The sequence below is a fragment of the Aquarana catesbeiana genome, linkage group LG06 (genome assembly GCF_042186555.1).
Source record: "Aquarana catesbeiana isolate 2022-GZ linkage group LG06, ASM4218655v1, whole genome shotgun sequence".
Lineage (NCBI taxonomy): Eukaryota > Metazoa > Chordata > Amphibia > Anura > Ranidae > Aquarana > Aquarana catesbeiana.
The window spans coordinates 50,499,084-50,522,895 of record NC_133329.1 but is presented as its reverse complement, the minus strand read 5'-3'; the positions used below and the strand labels follow the sequence as shown (position 1 = coordinate 50,522,895).

The 23,812-nt window shown below is 44.6% G+C and overlaps 1 protein-coding gene across 2 annotated transcripts in view; it reads right to left on the bottom strand.

Annotated features, from left to right (window-relative positions):
• LOC141148390 (interferon-induced very large GTPase 1-like) overlaps positions 1-23,812 on the bottom strand; it is a 106,464-nt gene that overhangs the window by 30,816 nt on the left and 51,836 nt on the right. The window contains exons 2-3 of one of the 2 annotated variants that reach the window (XM_073635836.1): positions 11,634-11,678; positions 7,216-7,266 (exon numbers count right to left, since the gene is read on the bottom strand). In XM_073635836.1, the coding sequence (XP_073491937.1) occupies positions 7,216-7,266; positions 11,634-11,658 (76 nt within the window). In that variant the 5' untranslated portion in view covers positions 11,659-11,678. Of the gene's footprint in view, positions 1-7,215; positions 7,267-11,633; positions 11,679-23,812 lie in introns of those variants that run through there. The other variant, XM_073635837.1, reaches the window with a different exon arrangement.

The following is a 23,812-nucleotide window of genomic DNA, read 5'->3' as shown; positions in this document are numbered from 1 at the left end:
TTGTATTTCTGGTGTTCAGTTTGTGCTTGTGGGTTTGTATCTGGTCTTCAGTGAGTGCAGCGAGTTCCCATTGATTTATCATTTTGTTCTTGTCCGTTCGTTACTGATTTTCAGGTCGCTCTTCACAGGCCTGGCTGTTCTTCAGTGCGTTCTGTTACTTCGTTCTGACCAGCCGACCGTTTTCTAGCCATGTTGCCTGTACGTACTCATCGTAGAGTTCGTGCTGTGCGGGGGCTTGGTGTTGGAGTTCTTACTTTGACACAAGTCCAGTCCATGAACAGGGCGAGGAGGAGTTCATGGACCAAGAATTGGTTGCTCCAGCGTAACCAATTCTGTCACATGCCTTTGCTCCATGAGAATAACCCTGATGATTTCAGGAACTTTCTCAGGATGATGGACCCCGTATTTCACCATTTGTTGACTTTGCTGACCCCTTATATCAGCAGGCAGGATACCTGCATGCGGCAAGCCATCACTCCGGAGCAGAGGCTAGTCGCCACCTTGCGGTACTTGGCGACAGGGAGAAGCCTGCAGGACCTTAAGTTCTCGACAGGCATCTCCCCCAGGCTCTGGGGATCATTATTCCAGAGACCTGTTCTGCCATCATCCAGGTCCTGCAGAAGGACTATATTAAGGTAAGTATTTTCCTTTAAAATTACATTTTATTGTATTTAATGTTTACTAATGTATTGCATTTCTTTCCTCATTCCCTAATTACCATGATTGTAACATGCTGCGAATGTCCCCTTTGTCCTCATGCATGGTGGAATTTAGTAAAAAAAATTTTTGTCCTTCATGCATATTTGCCTTCACTTACCTCCCCCCAGCATGCTCTCCTGGGCCTATATCCACCTCGCCTAGTCACTTAACAATGTATTTTGTCAGCTCCATTGTAGTGCTTTACCCTAAACACCCCCTAAATAGTGTATAAATGTTATTTGTGTTTTAAATTCTGGCAGAGTGCCAGAGGCTTTTTTTTGGGTTCCCAAAATCATTTGGAACCCTCCCTCCCCCCCAACTGTTAAGTCAGCTGATACCAATCCTCTATCTGCTGACTTTGCCAAAACCATACACACTTTACCTACCTCTTTTGTGGTCAGATTAATGGATGAATTCCCCAAAGCATGTAGTGCAAGGGCCTGCCTGAATACTTTCAAATGGTACTGTTTAAAGTTTTTGTATCCTATTCTTATCTTGATATAAATTGCATAGTGTTAAAATGTGCTTAAATGTGTACAGTGTGTATTCGTATTTGTGTATTATGACACTTCTTACCTGTCCAGTGGGCTGCCAATAGTGTAAGTAAGGAGGGGCTGGCCAAAGTAACACACATTATTTAGGCATTCATATCTCAATGAAGTTGAGAGGGTTACCTGTCCAAAACATCTCCCCCCCTAAACTTTTAACAATAGGCCATCAGAAGGGGTGATGAATCTGATAGGTGGACCTTATTCCTTTGTCTTTAAATACTCCCTAAAATAAAATGTTATACTGATGTTGGCCAAGAATGCTTGTGTCTAATCTGCTTTCAATGTTTATGTTCAAAATTACTAATTTTTTTATTCTTGTTTGACTCCACAGTTTCCTTCCACGCCACAGGACTGGCAGACTGTGGCCTCCCACTTTGCCCAGCGGTGGGACTTTCCCAACTGCGTAGGGGCAATTGATGGGAAACATGTCCACATAGTCCCACCCCCCAACTCAGGGTCATACTATTATAATTACAAGGGGTTCTTAGAGGTACTTACGAGTTCCTGTATGTGGATGTGGGGAAGAATGGCCGGATGTCAGATGGTGGAGTCATCACCCAGATGGAGTTCTACAGACATCTCCAGAATGGCAGCTTGGGCTTGCCACCTCCAGAAGACAATGCGGAAGGACTCCCATTCATCTTCGTTGCGGATGAAGCGTTTGCGCTGGGGGGCATCTTATGCGGTCATTACCTATGAGGACCCTCACCCCGGACCAGAGGGTTTTTAATTACTGGCTGGCCAGAGCCAGAAGAGTGGTGGAGAACACATTTGCAATAATGGCCAGCCGGTTCCGCCTATTTCTTACACCGATACACATGGCGGAATATAAACTGAATCACATCATCCTGTGTTGCTGTGTTCTCCACAACTTTTTAAGGAGAAATGCTTTGAACTATGCTGCCTCAGTTGGGCCTGAGGCCGGAATTAATATTAATGAACCAACCCTGACGGCGCTTAAAACTGGCCGTCCTGGCTAGCCCCCCCCCCCCCCCCGAGTGCCCTCGAGGTCCGTTTAAGATACCTGGAATACTTTGCGAGTAGAGGGCCATCGATATGCCAGACAATGTCTGAGACATTTTTTTAAATAAAAATAGATTTGAAACGGAACAAATATTTGCTTTGATTTACTGCTTGGCTTTCTTTTAGCTGTCTCCTCAGTTATCTTTTATTAATGTTCTAATTTTTTTGCCTTTTTCTTCAACAGTGCAAATGAAATTTCGTTGACACATGAGGTGACAATCTCTTCTTCGGCTAACTATTATTATTATGTTGTGGGTCTGCTACACATACACCTTGTTTTTTAGGTTAATGTATGTAATGCATTACTGACAAAAATATTAATGATTTTCAACACCATGTCCGAAATTTGGGGAGTCATAAAAATGGCGTGATTGTGTAAAATTAGAAAGCACTGTTGGGTGTTATTTACTAAAGGAAACTACACTTTGCACTACAAGTGCACTTGAGACTGCACTGAAACTGCACTTGTAGTGCAAAGTGGATTTGCCTTTAGTAAATAACCCCCACTATCACTGAAAACAACAACTTTACTCCAAAAACTGCTTTTGAGCATTGAAAGAAGAAACCACATATTGTTGATTATCAATCTTTTTAATCAAAGCACAATCACATGTGCGTTTATAAAAGGGTTTTTGAACAAACCAACATGTTTGTTGTATAACATTTTTTAGGTCACATTAAGTAGAAATTGCCTTTTAAGGTAAAACAGGCATGTTTAAAATCATAAAAAATATACAACTCTGGAACTTACAAAGTTCAACTTTTATAAAGTGAAGGCAATATCAAACATGTGTATATACAAACTGTGTTTGATATTGCGTTCAGCAGATGGGGTGATGTCACCCCTGTAAAAGCCAAATTTAGAAGATGCACACAAATTGCCTAATGTCAACATGTGCTAGCTGCGATCAAGGGACGTGTTTTGTGGGTGCAACCCCTTCCTCTCAGCTACTTTATTATTGAGGAAGGGGTTGCACCCACAAAACGCGTACATTGATCTCCCGTGATGGAAGATAGCACATGTTGACACACTGTGTGCATCTTCTAAATTTGGCTTTTAACATACGTAAAAAATTTTGTCACAAAAAAAGAAGAAATTTAGGGATTTCTGGGTGTTTTAGATTCTCCCTAAAACATCAATGATGTTCTTCATTTTGTTTTGAACATCATTGATGTTTTGCTTTATGTTTTCTAAATCCCTATTACACCCCATTATCTCCCCGATGAGGATGTGGGCACTTTCACTGGTGAAATGACATTCCTCTTCCACAACATTACGATCACCTACAAAAAAACCCCCAAAAAACACCATCTATTATAAATATGCAGGCATCCACCTCTTACCTGAAGCTGTGGTCGCAGACACTCACCTGTTGTGGTGACAATTTCTACGTCTCCCTCCTCCTCCTCTGCTTGGGTTTGGGGGATTTCCCCTTCTTCCTGAGGTGGGGGGTCCCTGGTTTCCTCTGATGAGTGGTGTCCTTCGAGACTTTTCTCCCCTATGTGAACAAAAATAGGTATACTTAGCACACAGATATTTGATGGCAGAAGCAGGAATTTGAAACATTGCTTGGAAGTGGGGTACAATTTTCTGTTTTGGCAGAGTTCCAACATGCTTCACAGATGGAGACACCCCTATAGTATACACTGGAGCACCTGTGTGGGACCCCCTAATAAAAAAGGGTGTTCTTTTGTCCCACATTAGTGCTCCAGCGTCCAGATGTGTAAACAGCTGCTGAGTGTCCTCTCCTTACACAGAATCTAGTTAGCATTTCATTCTAGTTACAAACCCCCTAGACAACAAACTTTTATTAATAAAAGTAGGCCAGTAAAACCATATTGAACTGCATCTGCCCAAAACAACGTATTTTAGTGGCCAAACGAACAATGTTTCCTACGAACGATTAATGTGCCCATGGACATGAAAGTTGCCATTTTAAATGTACAACAGTAAAGAAAAGCACATGGAGCAGCACAAACGTAATAAAAATAAAGAATAGGAACACAGGACAACTACTTACTTTTTTGCAGCACTCTCCTGATCCTTCTATACTGATCGTGCTCCCTTAATTTGAGTCCAACCACCGTTTCCTCAGTTGATCCTTGGATCGTCGTACCCCAAAATTCCTGTGCAGACTCTTCACAACTTTCACCATGATCTTTGCCTTTCTAAAATTTGGGTTGGGGTAAGGTCTATACTTCCCGTCATAGTCGGCCCTCTTCAATATGTCGACCATCTCCACCATCTCTACAAAGGACATATTTGAAGCCTTAAATCTCCTCCAGGATCGTGACGTTTCTGGCTCCGGGCTTTCCTCCTGCTTCTCGCTGCTGCTATTATCATGCACCTGTTGTCTCTCCGCCATGTGCTCTCCCCCATTGCGGCAAAAGAGAAGGGGCGGGGAATAAACTAGAAATAACGTCAGGGGCAGGTGGAGTTTCACGCATGTACAGTGTATATAAAGCGTAACACGCGTGCGTTGTACGTACGATCTGTGAGCAGAGGAAGGAGTATCGGAAGCGCCGATCGTGATAACGAAGGTACCATTTTAACTTGGGCCTATACTGCTTATAGATTGAGGCCTATATTGGGCCAAGATTAGGAGACTTTAGCCTGACATTAGGGTTTGTCTTGTGTATTGCAGATAAAATGGATGGCTTCAATGACCACAACTCCCCCCCCCTGTTCATAGATAAATACAGGGAGCTGCCCTGTCTGTGGCAGGTCAAACACCCACCTTATAATCATAAACAAAAGAGGCAGGCAGCGCTGGAGAAACGGCTGCAGTTGGTAAAGCCGGTGGTCCCCACGGCAAACATCCCCTATTTAAAAGCCAAAATTGGTGGCCTGAGGAGCACTTATCTTAGGGAGTGCAAGAAGGTCCAGGATTCCCAGAGATCAGGAGCTGCAGCAGATGACGTTTATGTCCCCAGGCTGTGGTACTATGAGAGACTTCGTTTTCTGTCAGAGCAGACTGAAGTCAGGGAATCCCTCTTAACCCTTTCTTCCACTCTTCCTTCCACCCTACCTTCCACCCCAGCTGAGGATTCCGACGTCCAACCTGGGCCTTCCAGCCAGGAAGAAGTGAAGGAGCCCAGCTTGAGCCAGGTATATCATTGTTCTACAGATTTCTGGTCAATAAATAAATGATGTTTACTAGATGTTATGATTGATCACTAATTGCTGATTTAATAAAGGCATTTACATATCACTAAACAGTAGTGGGCAAAATAATTGCGACAAGAATGAAAAATGCTGGGCTTAGAATGATAGTCTTTTCTATCTCTTAACATTCAATTTGCAAAAGTGATGAGATGAAAATTGTGTGTGATTGATGAAGAAAAAAACTAAAACTATGTCCCTTTTTTTTTTTACATAGGAAGACCTCAGCCAAGAGGAGGCTGTGGAATGTGGCACACAGGAGGCAGGGGTTATTTTCAGCCAGGAGGTGGCCGGGCCCAGTAGGAGCCTCACAGAATCGCAGCTTCCTCCCCTCTGCCTTCCAAACAAAAGACCTAGGAAGAGGAGTAACATGGAGGAGTCAGAGCTCTGGCTGATTCAGGAGGCTTCTGCAACCCTCAAAGCCACCCCCACTCGTGAAGAGGCTTTTGCCTGCATGGCTGCCACCAAACTGCAGGACATGCAGGAGGGCCAACGCCACATGTGTGAGGAAATCATTTATAAAACATTAACTAAGGAGGTGAGGGGCCAAATCACACCCAATACCCACCTGTGTGAGTTGCATCATCCTCCTCCTCCTCTTACCACAACTCCAACACCACAGACACAGCCTGGAAGGAAGAGTGGAAGGAAGACAAGAAAGTGATGGCCTGGGTTCAGTCTGGTCAGTCTGGTCTGACAAAAGATGCAGGCTCTTGTATGACCACAGCCTGGTGACATGTATGTCATCTGCTGCTGTTCATGATCTCTTGGACTTCTGGACCAGATTGTACTCCCTTAGATAAGGACTCCTCAGGCCACCAATTTTGCATTAAAATTGTTGATGTGTGCCCTGGGGGCCAAAGGCTTTGCCAATCTCAGCAGTTTCTCCAGCGTTGCCTCCCCCTTTCTTTGGTTAAGACCCCTTAATAAAGGTATTTTTTTTTTCAATAATACTCGCCTATGTGTTTTCCTTCAAAAAAGACAGTTTGTGAGTAGACAGGTACATTTCAAAAATACAATGTCAAAAATACAATGTGAAATTAACAAGAGACACCAACACCCAGCAACCTCCTTGAGATTAAATAATACAAGATAATAATGGTGTTGTGGTAACTTGACACACAAAACACATCCAAAACAATTCTGGAGATAAAAAAAAAATAAAAAAAAATAACAGGAGATCAGGATTTAAAAAAATAAAAACAAATAATACAAAATCTAAAAACATTAAAAAAAAAAAATTCGGGAGATGTGACAAATAAAAATATTATATTCATTAAATCACGATAAATAATAAAGAAAGAAGTTTGTGAGAAGTCTGTGTGAATATGAGCAGCAAAAGAGCTTCATTCTTCTAGCATTGTAAAGAAGAAGAGAGTGCGCTGCATTAAACAATTTAAAACATTGCAGCGTGACGAAGGTGCTATATCCATTCCGAACGCTAATTTTACCAGACCGAGCAGTTCCGTCTCTAAAGTTATTCTGAGCATGCGTGGCACTTTGTGCATCGGAATTGGCCACACACGGTCGGAATTTACGCAAACGGATTTTGTTGTCGGAAAATTTAATAGCCTGCTCTCAAACTTTGTGTGTCGGAAAAAGTCCGATGGAGCCCACACACGGTTGGAATTTCCGACAACAAACTCCGATCGCACATTTTCCGTTGGAAATTCCGACTGTGTGTACAGGGCATTAGTGTTTGGTAAATTTCATGCCTCTGGGGAACTCACAGCTAAATAGCCTTATGATATAATCTTTTAATAACCAAAATTCCTTTACCTGCAGTTCTATTTGTTCCAGAAGTTTTAACCATCTTTTTTCCAGTGCCCCCTGCAAACATAAATTATTACATTCTTTACAGAACTGTTAAATATGTATTAAAAAATATTTACAGGAATTATTTTCTTTCTATCTGGAGCAATAAAGAACAATACTTTAGATTATTACAACAAGTAATTCTACATGAGTATTAATGACTTGGGTACTGAGGTTCATGCCAAATCCGAACCACATTGATATCAATAGGAGCCAAATGGTAAAAAAAAAAACAGTAAGTACCGTATTTATCGGCATATAACACGCGCCAGCGTATAACACGCACCCCAAATTTAGGAGGGAATTTTAAGGGCGCCATTCCCCCGCCGATTGTGAGCCTTTTGGCGGCCGAGAGCCGCCAAAAGGCTCACAATCGGCGGGGGAATGGCGTATAAGTTTGAGGAAAAAAACTTACATTTAAATGCCCATCAATGCAGCCTCATCAGTGTCCATCTGCAGCCTTGTCAGTGTCCATCTGTAGCATTGTCCCTCATTGCAGCCTTGTCAGTGTCCATCTGTAGCATTTTCCCCCATTGCAGCCTTGTCCCCCATTGTAGCCTTGTCCCCCATTGTCCCCCATTGCAGCCTTGTCAGTGTCCATCAGTAGTCTGCAGCCCATTGCAGCCTTGCCCTGTGTCGTTTGCAGTACATCTGGCGTTTAGAAATGGCGCCGCCGTTCTCGGCAGCTCTCTCTGCAGCTTTCGGCCATTCTCAGCGGCTCTCGGCTGTTCTCGGTGGCTTTCGGACGCACTCAGGTTTCGGCGGCTCACGCGGAACTGCGAGAGCCACCGAGAATGGCCGAAATCGGCCGAAAGCCGCCGAGAACGGCCGAGAGCTGCCGAGAATGGCCGTAAGCAGCCGAAAGCCGCCCGGAATGGCCGAAAGCTGCCGAGAGCGGCCGAGAATGGGCAAAAGCCGCCGAGAACGTCCGAAACCTGCCGAGAGCCGCCAAAAGGCTCACAATCAGCGGGGGAATGGCGTATAACACACGCGCACGATTTTCCCCTGATTTTAAGGGGAAAAAAGTGCGTGTTATACGCCGATAAATACAGTACTTTTTTCTAGGCTAATATCCAAGGAGTTGTCAAACAAAGGGCATGGGGGACTGAGCACTGCCCTGGGGGACATGTTCCAAAGAAAAAAGAAATTTTAAAAACATTTGTTAGAGAGAGCTTAACCGCTTGCCGACCAGCCGCCGTCATTATACAGCGGCAGGGCGGCACGATCCCGCAAGCCGTCGTAGCTGTACGTCGGCCCCTTTAAGCAGGATAGCAGGCTGCACAGCAGGGGTGCCGATGCTCGTGGCCAGGGGTTGCGATGACTGCCGGCCACGCGCGATCAAGGGGCATGAGAGGCAGAACAGGGACGAGTGTGTGTAACACATTCCAGTTCTGTGAGGAGAGGAGAGAGAGATCGTGAGTTCCTAAGAGCTGGGAACTATGATCTGTCATCTCCTATAGTTAACCCCTTGATCCCCCCCAGTATAAACCCCTTCCCTGCCAGTGACATTTACACAGTATTCAGTGCATTTTTATAGCACTGATCGCTGTATAAATGCCAATGGTCCCAAAAATGTGTCAAAAGTGTCCGATGTGTTCCCCATAATGTCGCCGTCCCCATAAAAAAAATCGCAGATCACTGCCATTACTAATAAAAAAATAATAATGATAAAAATGCCATAAATCTATCCCCTATTTTGTAAACGCTATAACTTTTGCGCAAACCAATCAATATACACTTTTTAATAATTTTGGTTTTGGGTCTACAGATCCCAGTATTACCAGAGCTCTGCAGAGAAGGAAGAGGTAGGACTGATTCTGAGCTCGAGGTATTACTTGATGTTGAGGAAAAAAAACACAGGATAGTAGGCTGCTGATGGGATGATTTGTGGGCGTTTCCACTGTCCTTGTTCTCCATGGTCTCCAAAAATATGATAGGTAGTCAAGAAATTAGACCCCTCTATGTATTTAGGCTTTGAAAAAGTCTCACACATGTGGTATCCCCATACGCTGAGACATAGCAGAATGTGTTTTGGGGTATAATTCTAATTCTAAGTATGCCTATGCTGTGTGTGAGAGATAACTTGTTAAAATTACAACTTCAAAAGACTCACCATGCCTCCTACTAAATACCTTGTACTGTCTACTTTCCAAAAAGGGGTCATTTGGGGGGTATTTGTACTGTCCTGGGATATTAGAGCCTTGAGAAATTAGATAGGGCCTCAGTACTAGGGATGGGCCGAACACCCCCCTGTTCGGTACAGTACATGCGACACGAACATGAAAAATCAAAAGTGCTAATTTTAAAGGCTTATGTGCATGCTATTGTCTTAAAAAGTGTTTGGGGACCTGGGTCCTGCCCCAGGGGACATATATCAATGCAAAAAAAAGTTTTAAAAATGGCCGTTTTTTCTGGAGAAGTGATTTTAATAATGCTTAAAGTGAAACAATAAAAGTGAAATATTCCTTTACATTTTGTACCTGGGGGGTGTCTATAGTATGCCTGTAAAGTGGCGCATGTTTCCCATGTTTAGAACAGTCCGAGAGCAAAATGACATTTCTAAAGGAAAAAAGTCATTTAAAAGTACTTGCGACTATAATGAATTGTCGGTCCTGGCAATACACATAAAAGTTCATTGATAAAAACTGCATGGGATTCCCCAAAAGGGGAACCCTGAACCAAAATTTCAAAAAAAAAAAAAAAAAATGCATGGGGGTCCCCCCAAATTCCATACCAGGCCCTTCAGGTCTGGTATGGATATTAAGGGGAACCCCGTGCCAAAATTTAAATAAAAATTGGGTAGAAGTCCCCCTCAAAATCCATACCAGACCTGAAGGATTTTAAGGGGACCCTTATCCGAGCACGCAACCTGGCAGGCCACAGGAAAAGGGGGGGGACGAGAGAGTGCCCCCCCTCCTGAACCATACCAGGCCACTTGGGAGGGTGATTTGGGGTAGCCCCCCCAAGCACCTTGTCCCCATGTTGATGGGGAGAAGGGCCTCATCCCCACAACCCTTGCCGCACAGGGACATCCCTATGGCTTTCCTATAGCCGAGTGACCCCCGCCCCCTCTGACACTACGGGAAAGCCATAGGGATGTTCCCGTGCGTCAGAGGGGGGCGGGGCCACCCGGCTACGTAACTGAGTGACCCTGCCCCCTCTGACGCTACAGGAAAACCAAAAGGATGTCCCCGTGCGTCAGAGGGGGGCGGGGTCACCCGATGATGTCATCATGTGGCCCCGCCCTCAGTTATAAAAGAACTGTCACCTGAGAGGCCTGTAATTACGGCGGGTGCCTCCCATGGAGGCAGATCATAGGCGGCTTGCGGCTTTTTTTTTCTTTTTCGGTCCGTCGGAGCGATAGAAGAAGAAGAAGAACAAGACTTTGTGGGACAGTTTTATTTTTTTATTTTTTAAATAAAGGACTTGTACCAAGGCATGTATTGTCTTTTTTTTACCATTTTCACACATTTTTGGTGAAATGGTAGGGGTACGAAAGTTTCCCCTTTACAATTTCACACGGGGGGGCAGGATCTGGGGGTCCCCTTGTTAAAGGGGGCTTCCAGATTCCGATAAGCCCCCCACCTGCAGACCCTCACAACCACCGGGCAAGGGTTGTGGGGATGAGGCCCTTCTCCCCATCAACATGGGGACAAGGTGCTTTGGGGTGCTACCCCAAAGCACCCTCCCAATGTTGTGGGCATGTGGCCTGGTACGGTTCAGGAGGGGGGGCATTCTCTCGTCCCCCCCTCTTTTCCTGCGACCTGCCAGGTTGCGTGCTTGGATAAGGGTCTGGTATGGATTTTTGGGAGACCCCACACATGCCATTTCTTTTTAAATTTTGGTGCGGGGCTCTCCTTAAAATCCATACCAGACCTGGAGGGTCTGGTATGGATTTTAAGGGGAGCCCCGCGCCAAGATGTTCGAGTCAAACTTAAGTTCGACTCGAACATCGGGACCATCCCTACTCAGTATATTAGGATTGATTGATTTTCAAGTATATATACCATCGTTTGTAGACAATATTACTTTCACACAGACTGAATAATATGCACTGTTTTGGATTATTTTTCCCAAAGAAATGTAGCAGAATACATTTGGGTCTACATTTAATTTTTTTTCAATTTTCAGCCTTCTTCTATATGTATAACAAAAAACACAGTGGTGATTAAATACCACCAAAAGAAAGCTCAGTTTCAAAAAGTAATTTAAATTTTCATTTGGTTACAGCGTTGCATGACTGAGTAATTGTCATTCAAAGTGAGACAAAGCTGAAAACTGAAAAATGGTCTGGGCAGGAAGGGGTTGTCTTGAGGTGGTTCCATGACTACTAATATTAATAATGCTCTAATGAGATTTATTCATCTCCAAATTTCTCTTACCTGCAGGAGCACGGGGAGTTTTCATTGTTGCTTTTTTCTTAACCGCTGCAGAGATAAATGAAATATGTCACTACTTACAGCACAGTGTAAGCTGAAGTTTAGGTATGGCAATTTTTACATTGTTACATCCTTGGACTAATGTAGCTATGTATATACCATACCTGTGGGAGAGCACAGAGTGGCTGCCCTGCTGCATTGTGAAGACAGGAGGTGGCTTGTTCACCATGGACCTCAGAAGAGGTGGGGCAATGACATAATGATCTCCAACTCATCCAATCAGAGAATACTTTGCATCCATTGAAAAAACGCAAAGTGTTTATTTTCAAGTAACAATCTGGAATTTAACAAATAAACTCGAAGACATACCTGTAATTCTACATATGGAATGGGAATGTGTGTAGAATCATACCCACTATATAGGTAGATTAGTGATAACTTCACTTTGAATATTGTTGGTCACCTAAAATCTAAGGTATAGGTGACTAATGCCCCGTACACACGGTCGGATTTTCCGATGGAAAATGTCCGATCGGAGCGTGTTGTCGGAAATTCCGACCGTGTGTGGGCTCCATCGGACATTTTCCATCGGATTTTCCGACACACAAAGTTGGAGAGCAGGAGATAAAATTTTCCGACAACAAAATCCGTTGTCGGAAATTCCGATCGTGTGTACACAAAGCCGACGGACAAAGTGCCACGCATGCTCAGAATAAATAAAGAGATGAAAGCTATTGGCCACTGCCCCGTTTATAGTCCCGACGTACGTGTTTTACGTCACCGCGTTCAGAACGATCGGATTTTCCGACAACTTTGTGTGACCGTGTGTATGCAAGACAAGTTTGAGCCAACATCCGTCGGAAAAAATCCTAGGATTTTGTTGTCGGAATGTCCGAACAAAGTCCGACCGTGTGTACGGGGCATAAGAATACCGTGTCTTATGGTACTGACATGGGCACTTCAAACTTACAGATTTTTCTATCAGACTTTGTTTCCTGATATTTCCATCCAAGGCCTTGTCATGCAAAGGGACATCTGTGCTTGTGAATGCTGAACAATATACAAACTGTCAGCTACTTACCTGGATCTTCTGCCTGAACACCATCTACCCGGACCTCTACATGACTGCAGTCATGGGTGATATTCCAAGGTTTCTCTTGGTGGTCTTTCAGGTGTTGCCACCAGGGGGTATCTAGGGGCCCATGGCCTGGTGGCATGTCATAACAGAGTCTACATTTCTCCCAGTGGTCCTTGGTACTAAGGTTCCTTTCACACAAGTGGCCAGGGTATGGTAAAAACAGATGACTGATCCACATTTTTACTGCCCCCCAACACTACCACTAGTGTAAAAGGCACCCAAGACTGTACACATTGGACAAGTCCACATTCCCTATCTTCAGTAGCACTTTTTCTGGCAGTTTTCAATGTCTTTTTTTTATTTTGGCATCTGGAGAGATAAATTAATATATCACCTTTTATAACACAAATACATGACAAAAATACATGATGGAGTACATAAATTAAATTAACAAACTGATGTTTGCTTTTGGAGGAATAAAGTAGAATGCAAGCAATACTTGACCTCTCTGTGTTACTGGAACTGGACTATACATTTTCCTTATGCTTTGGTAAGCCGCATAGAATACTAGCTGCCACCAACGGGGCAAACCCAAAGGCTATGGTGTGGAAAAGTGCTACAAATAAATCCCAACTCCTTGTGGTGATCCCTGGGGGAGACTAAAGCTGGCTATACATTAGTAGATTTTTTAATGAAAATTTTCAGAACATTCCACAGCTTGACAACATTAAATTTTGGAATGAATGGACTTTACCAAACTAAAACCACAATAACTGTTAGAAATTAGATCCTTCAAGAAACGTTTTCTTTCCTGCTTCTTCAATTCTCCTTCTCACTGCAGTCGAAAATTAATGTTTATTTGATCCCACTAATGACTAGAAAATCAAAAAAAAACTTTCTTAAATTTAAAAATAAAAATGTAAACAAAATTCTACCAGTGTATGGCCAACTTAAGCATTCCTTAGATTTTTTGCCTTTGGGAACCCACACCCACCACTAATGACATTGGTAATTCACACGTATATGTAATCTTCTAATAGACTCCATTTTCCAGATTTGGGAGAGGAGTTTGATTTTTACTTTGGACAAATGACAAAAATTACAAATAACGAGCACTAGAAAGGTAAATGAATGTACCCCATGTTACAGGATGAGAAGATATCAATAAAAAGATCAACAAAGAAGACTTCTCCATGTGGAGATATAAAATAGGATGTATCCGGTATTATTTGTTGGCCTATGTACTGAGTCTGGCTGAACAACGCCTTCCCTGACCTCTGGCTGACATTGAACGATGTGTTTGCCCGATAATATGGTATGTGAGTTCATTGCCTGTTGGATCATTAGCTGCCACCAATAGTTTCATTCCCAAGAGCCATGACCTTGGAGAGTCATGCAGACAAATCCAGGACTCTGTTGGGGTACCCTAGCGAAAGACTAAGTGTTTGGTAAATCTCATGCCTCTTGGGAACCCACACTCAGAGCTAAATGGCCTGACGATGGATGCAAATTTTACCTGCAGTGGGTTTTTTTTTGCCAGAAGTTTTCGCCATCTTTTTTCTAGTGCCCCCTGCAAACATAAATTAATAATTTCTTTACAGTACTGTTAAATATGTATTAAAATATTTACAGGAATTATTTTCTTTCTATCTGGAGCAATAAATGACAATACTTTAGATAATTATTACAAGTAATTCTACATGAGTATTAATGACTTGGGTACTGAGGTTCATGCCGAATTCGAACCATATTGATATCAATAGGAGCCAAGCGTTAATAAAAAAACAGTAAATTCATTTTTTCTAGGCTAATAGGCAAGGGATTGTCAGACAAATTGCATGGGGGACTGGACACTGCCCTGGGGGACATGTTCCAAAGAAAGACAAAACTAATTTTGAAAATATTTGTCAGAGAGCATTAATTTTAATATTGCTTGAAAAGATACATTAAAAATGCAAAATTTGCAGGTAAATGGAAGGATTCCATTCATCTATACCATACCCTTATCCTAGATGAAGGTCTCTTGAAAATATTAATGGTGGACCCCAAATAAATTACATTGGGTGCCCCTAAATATACTGACCAGATCCCTAATGAGGGTCTGGTATAAATATTAAGTTGGACCAGATGCAAAAAAAGGATTCCTTGCCATACTCAACATGGGGGATGCTTCACCAGAGGCTACTCCTCACTGCCCTGCTGTATAGTGAACACAGGGGATGTTCATGCTCAGCATGCATGCTGATAACAGGACACATTATATTTTCTAAATTAAGTGCTCTTTAACCGCTTAAGGACCAGCCGCTGCAGTTATACTTCATAAGCAAAAGATTGCCGCTCCAATCTCTCAAATCCGTAACAAGACACCCACCCTAATAGAACTCACAGGTGCTGGCTAAGGATGAGCTCCGGCGTGTTCGCATGGCGCACGTGCCGAGCCCGCCAGGAAGTCGGCACGGCGCAGCGCTAATCACAGGCAGTGAGACATTTCCCGATCTCTGCAGCCGCACATCGGGAAATGTCTCACTGCTTGTGATTAGCGCTGCCCCGTGCCGACTTCCTGGCGGGCTCGACACGTGCGCCATGCGAACACGCCGGAGCTCATCCTTAGTGCTGGCTCTGCACAAGTTTTAGGAAAGAAAAGGATCCTGGATGGCCGCACACCATAGAAAGCATCTTTATTTATATGAAGAAATAAAATCCAAATGCAGTCACCTCATGTACAGGGAAGAACAGGAAAAATATCTAACGTGTTTCACGCCCTATCATGGCGCTTATTCATAGCTAAATGATTAAAGTTTGATCATGGGCATATATAGGGACTTCAGGTTTTGATAGGCAATCAAAAAATGGTCTCAAATAGAGACCTGCCCACATAATCAAACTCTAAAACAACACCCAAAAGATAGGAGATACCTGGGATAGGAAGTTGAATTTTAAATCAAAAATTGAAGACAAGATAAAATGACAATATAATAATGCCTGTAAAGGTCCACCAAACTAGAAAAGTTTATTAAGTGAACCAATACGCATATATATATATATAGGAAGGCCGGTTTACCGGCCTGAAATTATGGGAGGAGCCCGGAGGGTATATAGCCAGACCATCCACAATGGTCTGTGTCAGTTCCAGTGCGCGGTAGCTCACATCACAGGGCTGACTCTTCCCAGCTCACCTCATGTTCGGCAGTCTGTGCATTCAATCGCAGGTGCACTCCGGCTTTTCATTCGTGGTCTTCGTCGGCGGTTCCCACTCACGGTCGCAGGTAGTATCCAAACTTTCGTGTCATGTGCAAAATCTTGCGGTTTATTATGCTTCTTATCCTGCACCCCTTTCGTGAAAAAACCTGCCCCGGAGTTGTTGTCGCTCATGTCCCGACATCATTCGGCACAGGCATAGTACATTCGTAAAGTTCCTTCTGACAAATATACGATTCATTCGTAGACCCAAGCCTCCAGTCACTGTCGGTCGTTCTCAATATCACTCGCAATAGGTTTCACTGGTCAAAAAATTCATGCTCCATGGGGTTGCCATCTCATTCATTAGGAGATCAGCATATATCGTTTGTATAGGTTTCTGTGGCTGATTGAGGTGTGGTTGAGCCCACCTGGTGCCTTCTCTGCACTGGATTAGTCTGGGGGGATGGGTGGTTGATAGGTGTTCAGTTTCACAGTAAGGGATGGCATACACTCTACAACCAATTTGTATCAGATACTCCTTACTACCGATTTATATCGGATTAATTTAATATGTTTTACAAACTGATTCATATCAGATGCATTGCAGAGGCCGACTCTGCCAACTCACTGCATGTCCTTCGAGATTGGTCGTAGGTTTTTATCAATTGTCCCACACTCACTGTCGCAGGTAGTGCTTTCCTGCTACCGAACCGTTACTTTATGTTCCCCTTCGTAAACCACCTACAACTTCGTAGGTCTTACTCGGTTATTCGCACACATCCGTACTTACTGCCTTTCTCCGTTCCTCATTCGAGCCCAGTCGCATCCGCGCTGTTACGACTCATGACAGCCTCCACTCGGCACCACTGGTATCTTACCGACTAGGAGGTAAGAACCGTACGAATAAGCACAAGTCACCTTCGGGAACAAGTCACTTACAACGAATGTAGTCGCAACATCGGCCCTATGGTTTAGATCCTCAGCAAATCACAAGCCCCTTCAACCACTAACACCGTCAGCCGATCCGAGTCCAGTCGTAGCACCGGCTCAACGATTCGGAACACAAACCCCATCGTCACCTTACATCCACAACCAATCTGAATCTAGTCGCATAATCAGCGCAAAGATTCGGATCCTCTGCAAAACGAACTCCACCAACCGATCCGAGTCCAGTCGCAGCACCGGCTTAAAGATTCGGATCCTTGGCAATACAAACATCACCAACCGATCCAAGTCCAGTCGCAACACCGGCTCAATGATTCGGATCCTCAGCACACAAGCACTCACCAACAGTGTGCTTCTTTCATCCGACCGATCCGAGTCCAGTCGCAAAACCGGCTCAATGATTCGGATCCTCAGCACACAAGCACTCACCAACAGTGTGCTTCTTTCATCCGACCGATCCGAGTCCAGTCGCAAAACCGGCTCAATGATTCGGATCCTCAGCATACACAAGCACTCACCAACAGTGTGCTTCTTTCATCCCACCGATCCCAGTCCAGTCGCAAAACAGCGGCTCTGCGATTCAGATCTTCAGCATACAAGCACTCACCAACAGTGTGCTTCTTTCATCCCACCGATCCGAGTCCAGTCGCAAACAACGGCTCTGCGATTCGGATCTTCAGCATACAAGCACTCACCAGCAGTGTGCTTCTTTCATCCGACCGATCTGAGTCCAGTCGCAAAAGCGACTCAATGCTTCAAAACTTTAGCGTACACAAGCACTCACCAACAAGTGTGCTTCTTTCATCCCACCGATCCAAGTCCAGTCGCAAACAGCGGCTCTGCGATTCGGATCTTCAGCATACAAGCACTCACCAACAGTGTGCTTCTTTCATCCCACCGATCCGAGTCCAGTCGCAAACAGCGGCTCTGCGATTCGGATCTTCAGCATACAAGCACTCACCAGCAGTGTGCTTCTTTCATCCGACCGATCTGAGTCCAGTTGCAAAAGCGACTCAATGCTTCAAAACTTTAGCATACACAAGCACTCACCATCAAGTGTGCTTCTTTCATCCCACTGATCCGAGTCCAGTCGCAAACAGCGGCTCTGCGATTCGGATCTTCAGCATACAAACACTCACCAGCAGTGTGCTTCTTTCATCCCACCGATCCGAGTCCAGTCGCAAACAGCGGCTCTGCGATTCAAATCTTTAGCATACACAAGCACTCACCAGCAGTGTGCTTCTTTCATCCCACCGATTCGAGTCCAGTCGCAAACAGCGGCTCTGCGATTCGGATCTTCAGCATACAAGCACTCACCAACAGCGTGCTTCTTTCATTCAAACCAATCCCAGCTCAGTCGCATACCGGCTCAGTGATCCAAGACCCACGGCACAGCAAAAACCCCACCGCACATTCCAAATTCAGTCGTAGCACCGGCTCAACGATTCGGGTCTCTCACAACAAATACCCACCACCTATTTTTCCCAATGCCGCGCACGGTTTTCCTACATAATCAAATTTCAAAAAAAAAAAAAAAACTCTTTTACTTTGTAAATCACCGCAAACATTTACGAAATGGCTTCATACAGCCATTCATCTTCCGTAGCAACACGGCTACTCATCGATTTCTCCAACCCTTCCCCCTTTCAGGTCAGTAGAGTTCCTCAGTTGATCCATCCTGCAACAGGTGTGGACAGTATCTTCCTCAGCTTCCCGGTCGACCCAAGTCTCGACCTCAAAAAACTAAAACTCCACTACTAGGACTTCAAGGCAGCGGACACCATGTCGCAGGCCAGCAGCGAGGACCTCGCCTCCGTCGTCACGTGGGGCAGACTCAGCAAACGACGACTTACAGTCTCTCAGAGCTTGGACCATCCCCGAGCTTACAGCTGAACTACGGCGCAGGGGAATACCTTTCCCTGCGACTGCTAGGAAAGCTGAGCTTTTCAGCTTGCTATTTCCTCCGCCAGCGGCAGCCCAATCGGGCACCCAGGCATCACTACAGTCAATCTCATCAGCAATCACTCAGCTGCACTCCTTGGTGACCACACTATCGGCAGCAGTCACTGATGTCCAGACAAGAGTGGGAACCCTGGAGGTACATCAAGCTGCACCCTCACCATCTACAGTAACCACCGCCACCCCCATGCCTCTCCTTACAGGTACGCCCGACATCTATACCTACGTCCTCCCCGCACATCTCGTCCCAGCAGGCATCAGGAAGGACATCATGGATGGGAAGGACATTAACTTGGCATCCCTCCTCATCGCAGTACACGACCCAGCCGAAAACAAGTCCTATGCGTGGGGAGACGTTTCCGTCGTCCTAAAGGCCAAAGACCATAGGCTTACCCGCAAACTCAATATTGCGGAGTTCGTACTAGCATTTGGCATGTTCAGAGACGTGCTATGCACGGTCAACCCCAACAGGAGAGAGGAGCTGGACCTATACCTACACGCAATAGTAGATCTAGGTTATAAATATGGGGGATGCTCCTTTTTATGACTATCACAGGTCATTTTCAGCAAAAGCAGCAGCTAGACTTTCCCAGTTTCAAGTAAAAACCAACTGGAGTACCATCGATACAGAGCTGTTCTGTCGCCATTTCGCTGGCCTACGTTCCCCACTCTGTACCAACTGCCAGTCGTCCACCCATACGGCCAACTGGTGCTCCGAGTCAGGTGGCAGACGCCCCCCCAACCCTCCCTTCTTTCCCAGCGTCACTCGTCACTCAACGGCATTTACTCAGCCGGCTCAGGCAGACAGATTAGGACGACCCATCCAGGCACTAGGGGGAGCAGCCATATGCAATAACTTCAACTTTGGGGTTGTAACTTCCCCCACTGCAAACTACTTCATGTCTGTCTCACATGCCACAAAGCTCACCCCAGGTACGCTTGCGCTATGAAACAGCCTAAACCCGAATGACTAAGCCGAGTGCACGTCGGATGGCTCGCGTTTTACCTCGCCTCACACCCAACACCTTCACTGGCAGCCTTTCTCATCCGGGGATTCACGACAGGCTTTCACACCGGACTTATCACACTCCCAAACACAACTCACGAATGCAAAAACCTGCTTTCAGCCGCTACCGACGAGGAAACCATCACCACCCTGCTGCAAACAGAACTAGACCGGGGATACATAATCGGCCCCTTTACACAATCACCTTTTTCTGTATGGAGAGTCAGCCCTATCGGCCTTGTGAAGGGCAAGTTTTCAAATAAACTTCGTTTAGTTTATGATTTGTCCGCGCCTCATTGTTCCCATATACCCAGTTTAAATTCCCTAATACCTTCAGAAGAGTTTACACTTAAATATTCAACGGTAGACTCAGCTATTCAATCCATCATTCTCGCAGGAGCAGGCGCCTGGTTGTCTAAAGCAGACATCTCGGACGCATTCAAATTGTTGCCAATTGATCCGTGCCTATGGCGGTGGCACGGAATCAAATGGAAAGGTCTATACTATTTCGCCACCAAGTTAAACGTTCGGCTCCAAAAGCAGCCCGTGGCTTTTCGACACTTTCGCTCAGTCTCTTTCCTGGATTCTCTCACAACATGCGTCCTGTCAGAAAGTGATCCACTACTTAGACGACTTCCTACTCATAGAGAAACCCAACGAGCCCCCAGTTGATCTAAACAGCCTCAGAACAATCTTTCATAATCTTAACGTACCTTTAGCGGATAAGAAGGTAGAAGGCCCGGCACAGATCGTCACCTTCTTGGGTATCATACTCAACACTCACACCATGCAAGCTAGTCTGCCTCCCGACAAATTGACCCGCATCAGGACAGTCATCCACACATTTACTAATACGCAAGGCTGCACAAAAAAGCAACTGCAATCCCTCCTTGGCATGCTGAACTTTGCCATAAGGATCATCCCTCAAGGGCGATCCTTCGTCTCACGTCTCCTGGTGTTCCTTTCCCAGGTACAAGACCCCGACCTAATATTTAAACTAGACAAGGCAGCCGTAGCTGACCTAGCCATGTGGGACGATTTTCTAACAAACTGGAACGGCATTTCGATGTTTATCCCATCAGCGTCTCCCACTTCACCCCAAATAATCACGGACGCCGCAGCCTCCACAGGTTTTGCAGCTATTTTTGGCCACCACTGGTTCGCAGCACCATGGCCGCCAGAAATACTCTCGATCCCCGGGTTCAGTCAATCCTCCTCGATGTTCGAGATTTACCCCATTGTTGCAGCAGCCCACGTCTGGGGCAACAACTGGGTAGGACAAACAGTGACATTTTCCACAGATAATCTAGCCACAGCCTCTATTATAAACAAAGGTTGCTCCAAGTCCTTGGCCATCATGTCCTTCCTACGCAGGCTGGTGCAACTCTCACTACAGCACCAATTTAATGTCCTCTGTGTTCATATCCCCGGTAAATGCAACACTTCGGCCGACGCGCTATCTCGCTTTAACTACACAACCTTCTTTTCGCAGGAACCCGGAGCCGACCCGACCATGTCTGCTATCCCACATTGGTCACAGCTAACCCTGGATTGAAGCGACATCTTCATGACGCCACTAGTCTGATTAACCAGTCACTATCTCACAATACCCTGAAAGGCTACCATGCTGCCTGGAAAAGCTATCACAGGTTTCTAGAGGCTAACCCCGGGGCTATACCAGGAGATCTCCATCATATCCTGGCCTTCGTTTCATACTGCCACACTCAGCTGAAGTTATCTTACAACACTATTAGACTCTACCTAGCTGGCATCCAGCATTTCACCTCTTTTCTAGATCCTAACAAACCATCTTTGTTCACTACCCATGCGGTCAAGGCCATCCTCCGAGGCATCCACAAGCAGAAACCCCAAGTTAGCGGTAAACGCTTACCAGTCACCAGTGCCATGTTTCGAGACATGTCCACCATACTCTCACGCTCACCTTTCGGTTTTTGCCCAGCTTGGTCATCCAAGCTGCCATCTACCTGGCTTTTTATGGCTTTCTACGACCCAGCAAATTCACAGTCAGCAGCACCAGTCATAGGGCCTTACGCAGACGCCACCTCACGCGTCACCACAGCCACTTCACGATACACCTCAAGGTATCCAAAACACAACAGTCCGGTCCAGGGTTTGACATCAAGCTCTTCAGAACGCACAACGCCTGGTGCCCCGTAGCCATCCTAGATAGTCTATTAGCCCATTTACTTGATCCCTCGCAGGACAGCCCATTGCTGCCGTTCCCGATCAGCCCGCTTAGTACCAACCAGTTCACTACTCACGTCAGGATCCTTCTGCGTAACTTAGGCCTTGACCCCAACCGTTATTCTGGACATTCTTTCCGTATTGGAGCAGCATCAGCAGCCTCACGAAACGGAGTCCCGGACCACGTGATCAGGAAAATGGGAAGGTGGAAATCCACCTGCTTCGCTCGCTATATTCCCAATCCACAAGTAGAAATGTCACGAGCCTTTTGCAAGCTCGCTCTGTAAGAAGACCATAAACTTAAATAAAACATTACCTCCCTAAACCAAGTCTTTTTGCGCCCTTCTCTGGCATACCGCCCAGCAGATCTGGGTTTACCATACAGCAGGCCAGGGCACACTTCAGGTCTATTTATGTTGTTAGTCTTGTGACGTGTTTATGTGTTTCATATCTATCAGGACGGAGGGCTCCGACCATAAATAGGAAGGCCGCTTTACCGGCCTGAAATTATGGGAGGAGCCCGGAGGGTATATAGCCAGACCATCCACAATGGTCTGTGTCAGTTCCAGTGCGCGGTACCCACCCACCCATTCCCCTTCTCAAGGCACTTCTCTTCAAACAATTTCTCTACAGAAATATCCATTACTTTCTTAAGGTATGCGCCCTTCTCTGGCATACCGCCCAGCAGATCTGGGTTTACCATACAGCAGGCCAGGGCACACTTCAGGTCTATTTATGTTGTTAGTCTTGTGACGTGTTTATGTGTTTCATATCTATCAGGACGGAGGGCTCCGACCATAAATTATATATATATATATATATATATATATATATATATATATATATATATATATATGCGCTAGACACAAAATTATTTTCAATGTTCGCAATTATTCAACTTCTCCCATGTGTACATCCATAATCTTGGGATAAAGACCATGATAAATACTAAAACAATATTAAACAATGACAAAACACAAAGTAACAACATTAATTTTCAAATCATAAATGATAAATAATCTCAACGGAAACCTGTGTATAAATAATCATAAACAAAATTCATGGAAATGCAAAACCTGCTGAAACTATACAAAATCGCAAAATAACATATACATGGAGTTGATGTGCAAATACCAATAATCCTATTCCCAACACTATCAAAAATGTCTTGGTAATTGCATATATATATATATATATATATATATATATATATATATATATATATATATATATATATATATATATATACACACATCATCCTGAAATATATAAACCTAATTACATTTGAAAATTGTGTAGATAAAATCTTGATTTTCATTAAAAATGATATAATGTATAAATCATTATTCCCACATAAATCCATGCACTCAAGAAAAAATGCAAACCCTACTTGACGACATCTGGAATCCCTTCATATTGGATTCACAAACAAAAAATATATATTTCAAATTTGCAACAAACGGCAAAGGAAAAAAGGAAAGAAAAAAAACAGAAAATCGTCATCAGATGGGGCAGCATTTGAATGGTGCATGGAAAAGGTGGGAAAGTAGAGAGGGACCCTAGAGGAGTTACGTAAACATCTTTTTAATGGACTGGCTATGTATGCTAAATAACGTAAACTTCAGACGGTGGTCCAAGATTCATAGATATCTATAAACATTACATGGATGGCTATGCAAGGAACAGTAAACAGAGAGCAATGATCTTGTTGTATCTGTGGTTGCTATGGGAAAGGTGGTTACGCTACTGATTTTTTCAGTTGAATTTCAAAAAACCCTAGAAAATCAACAGGTATTGTATGGGCAGGTG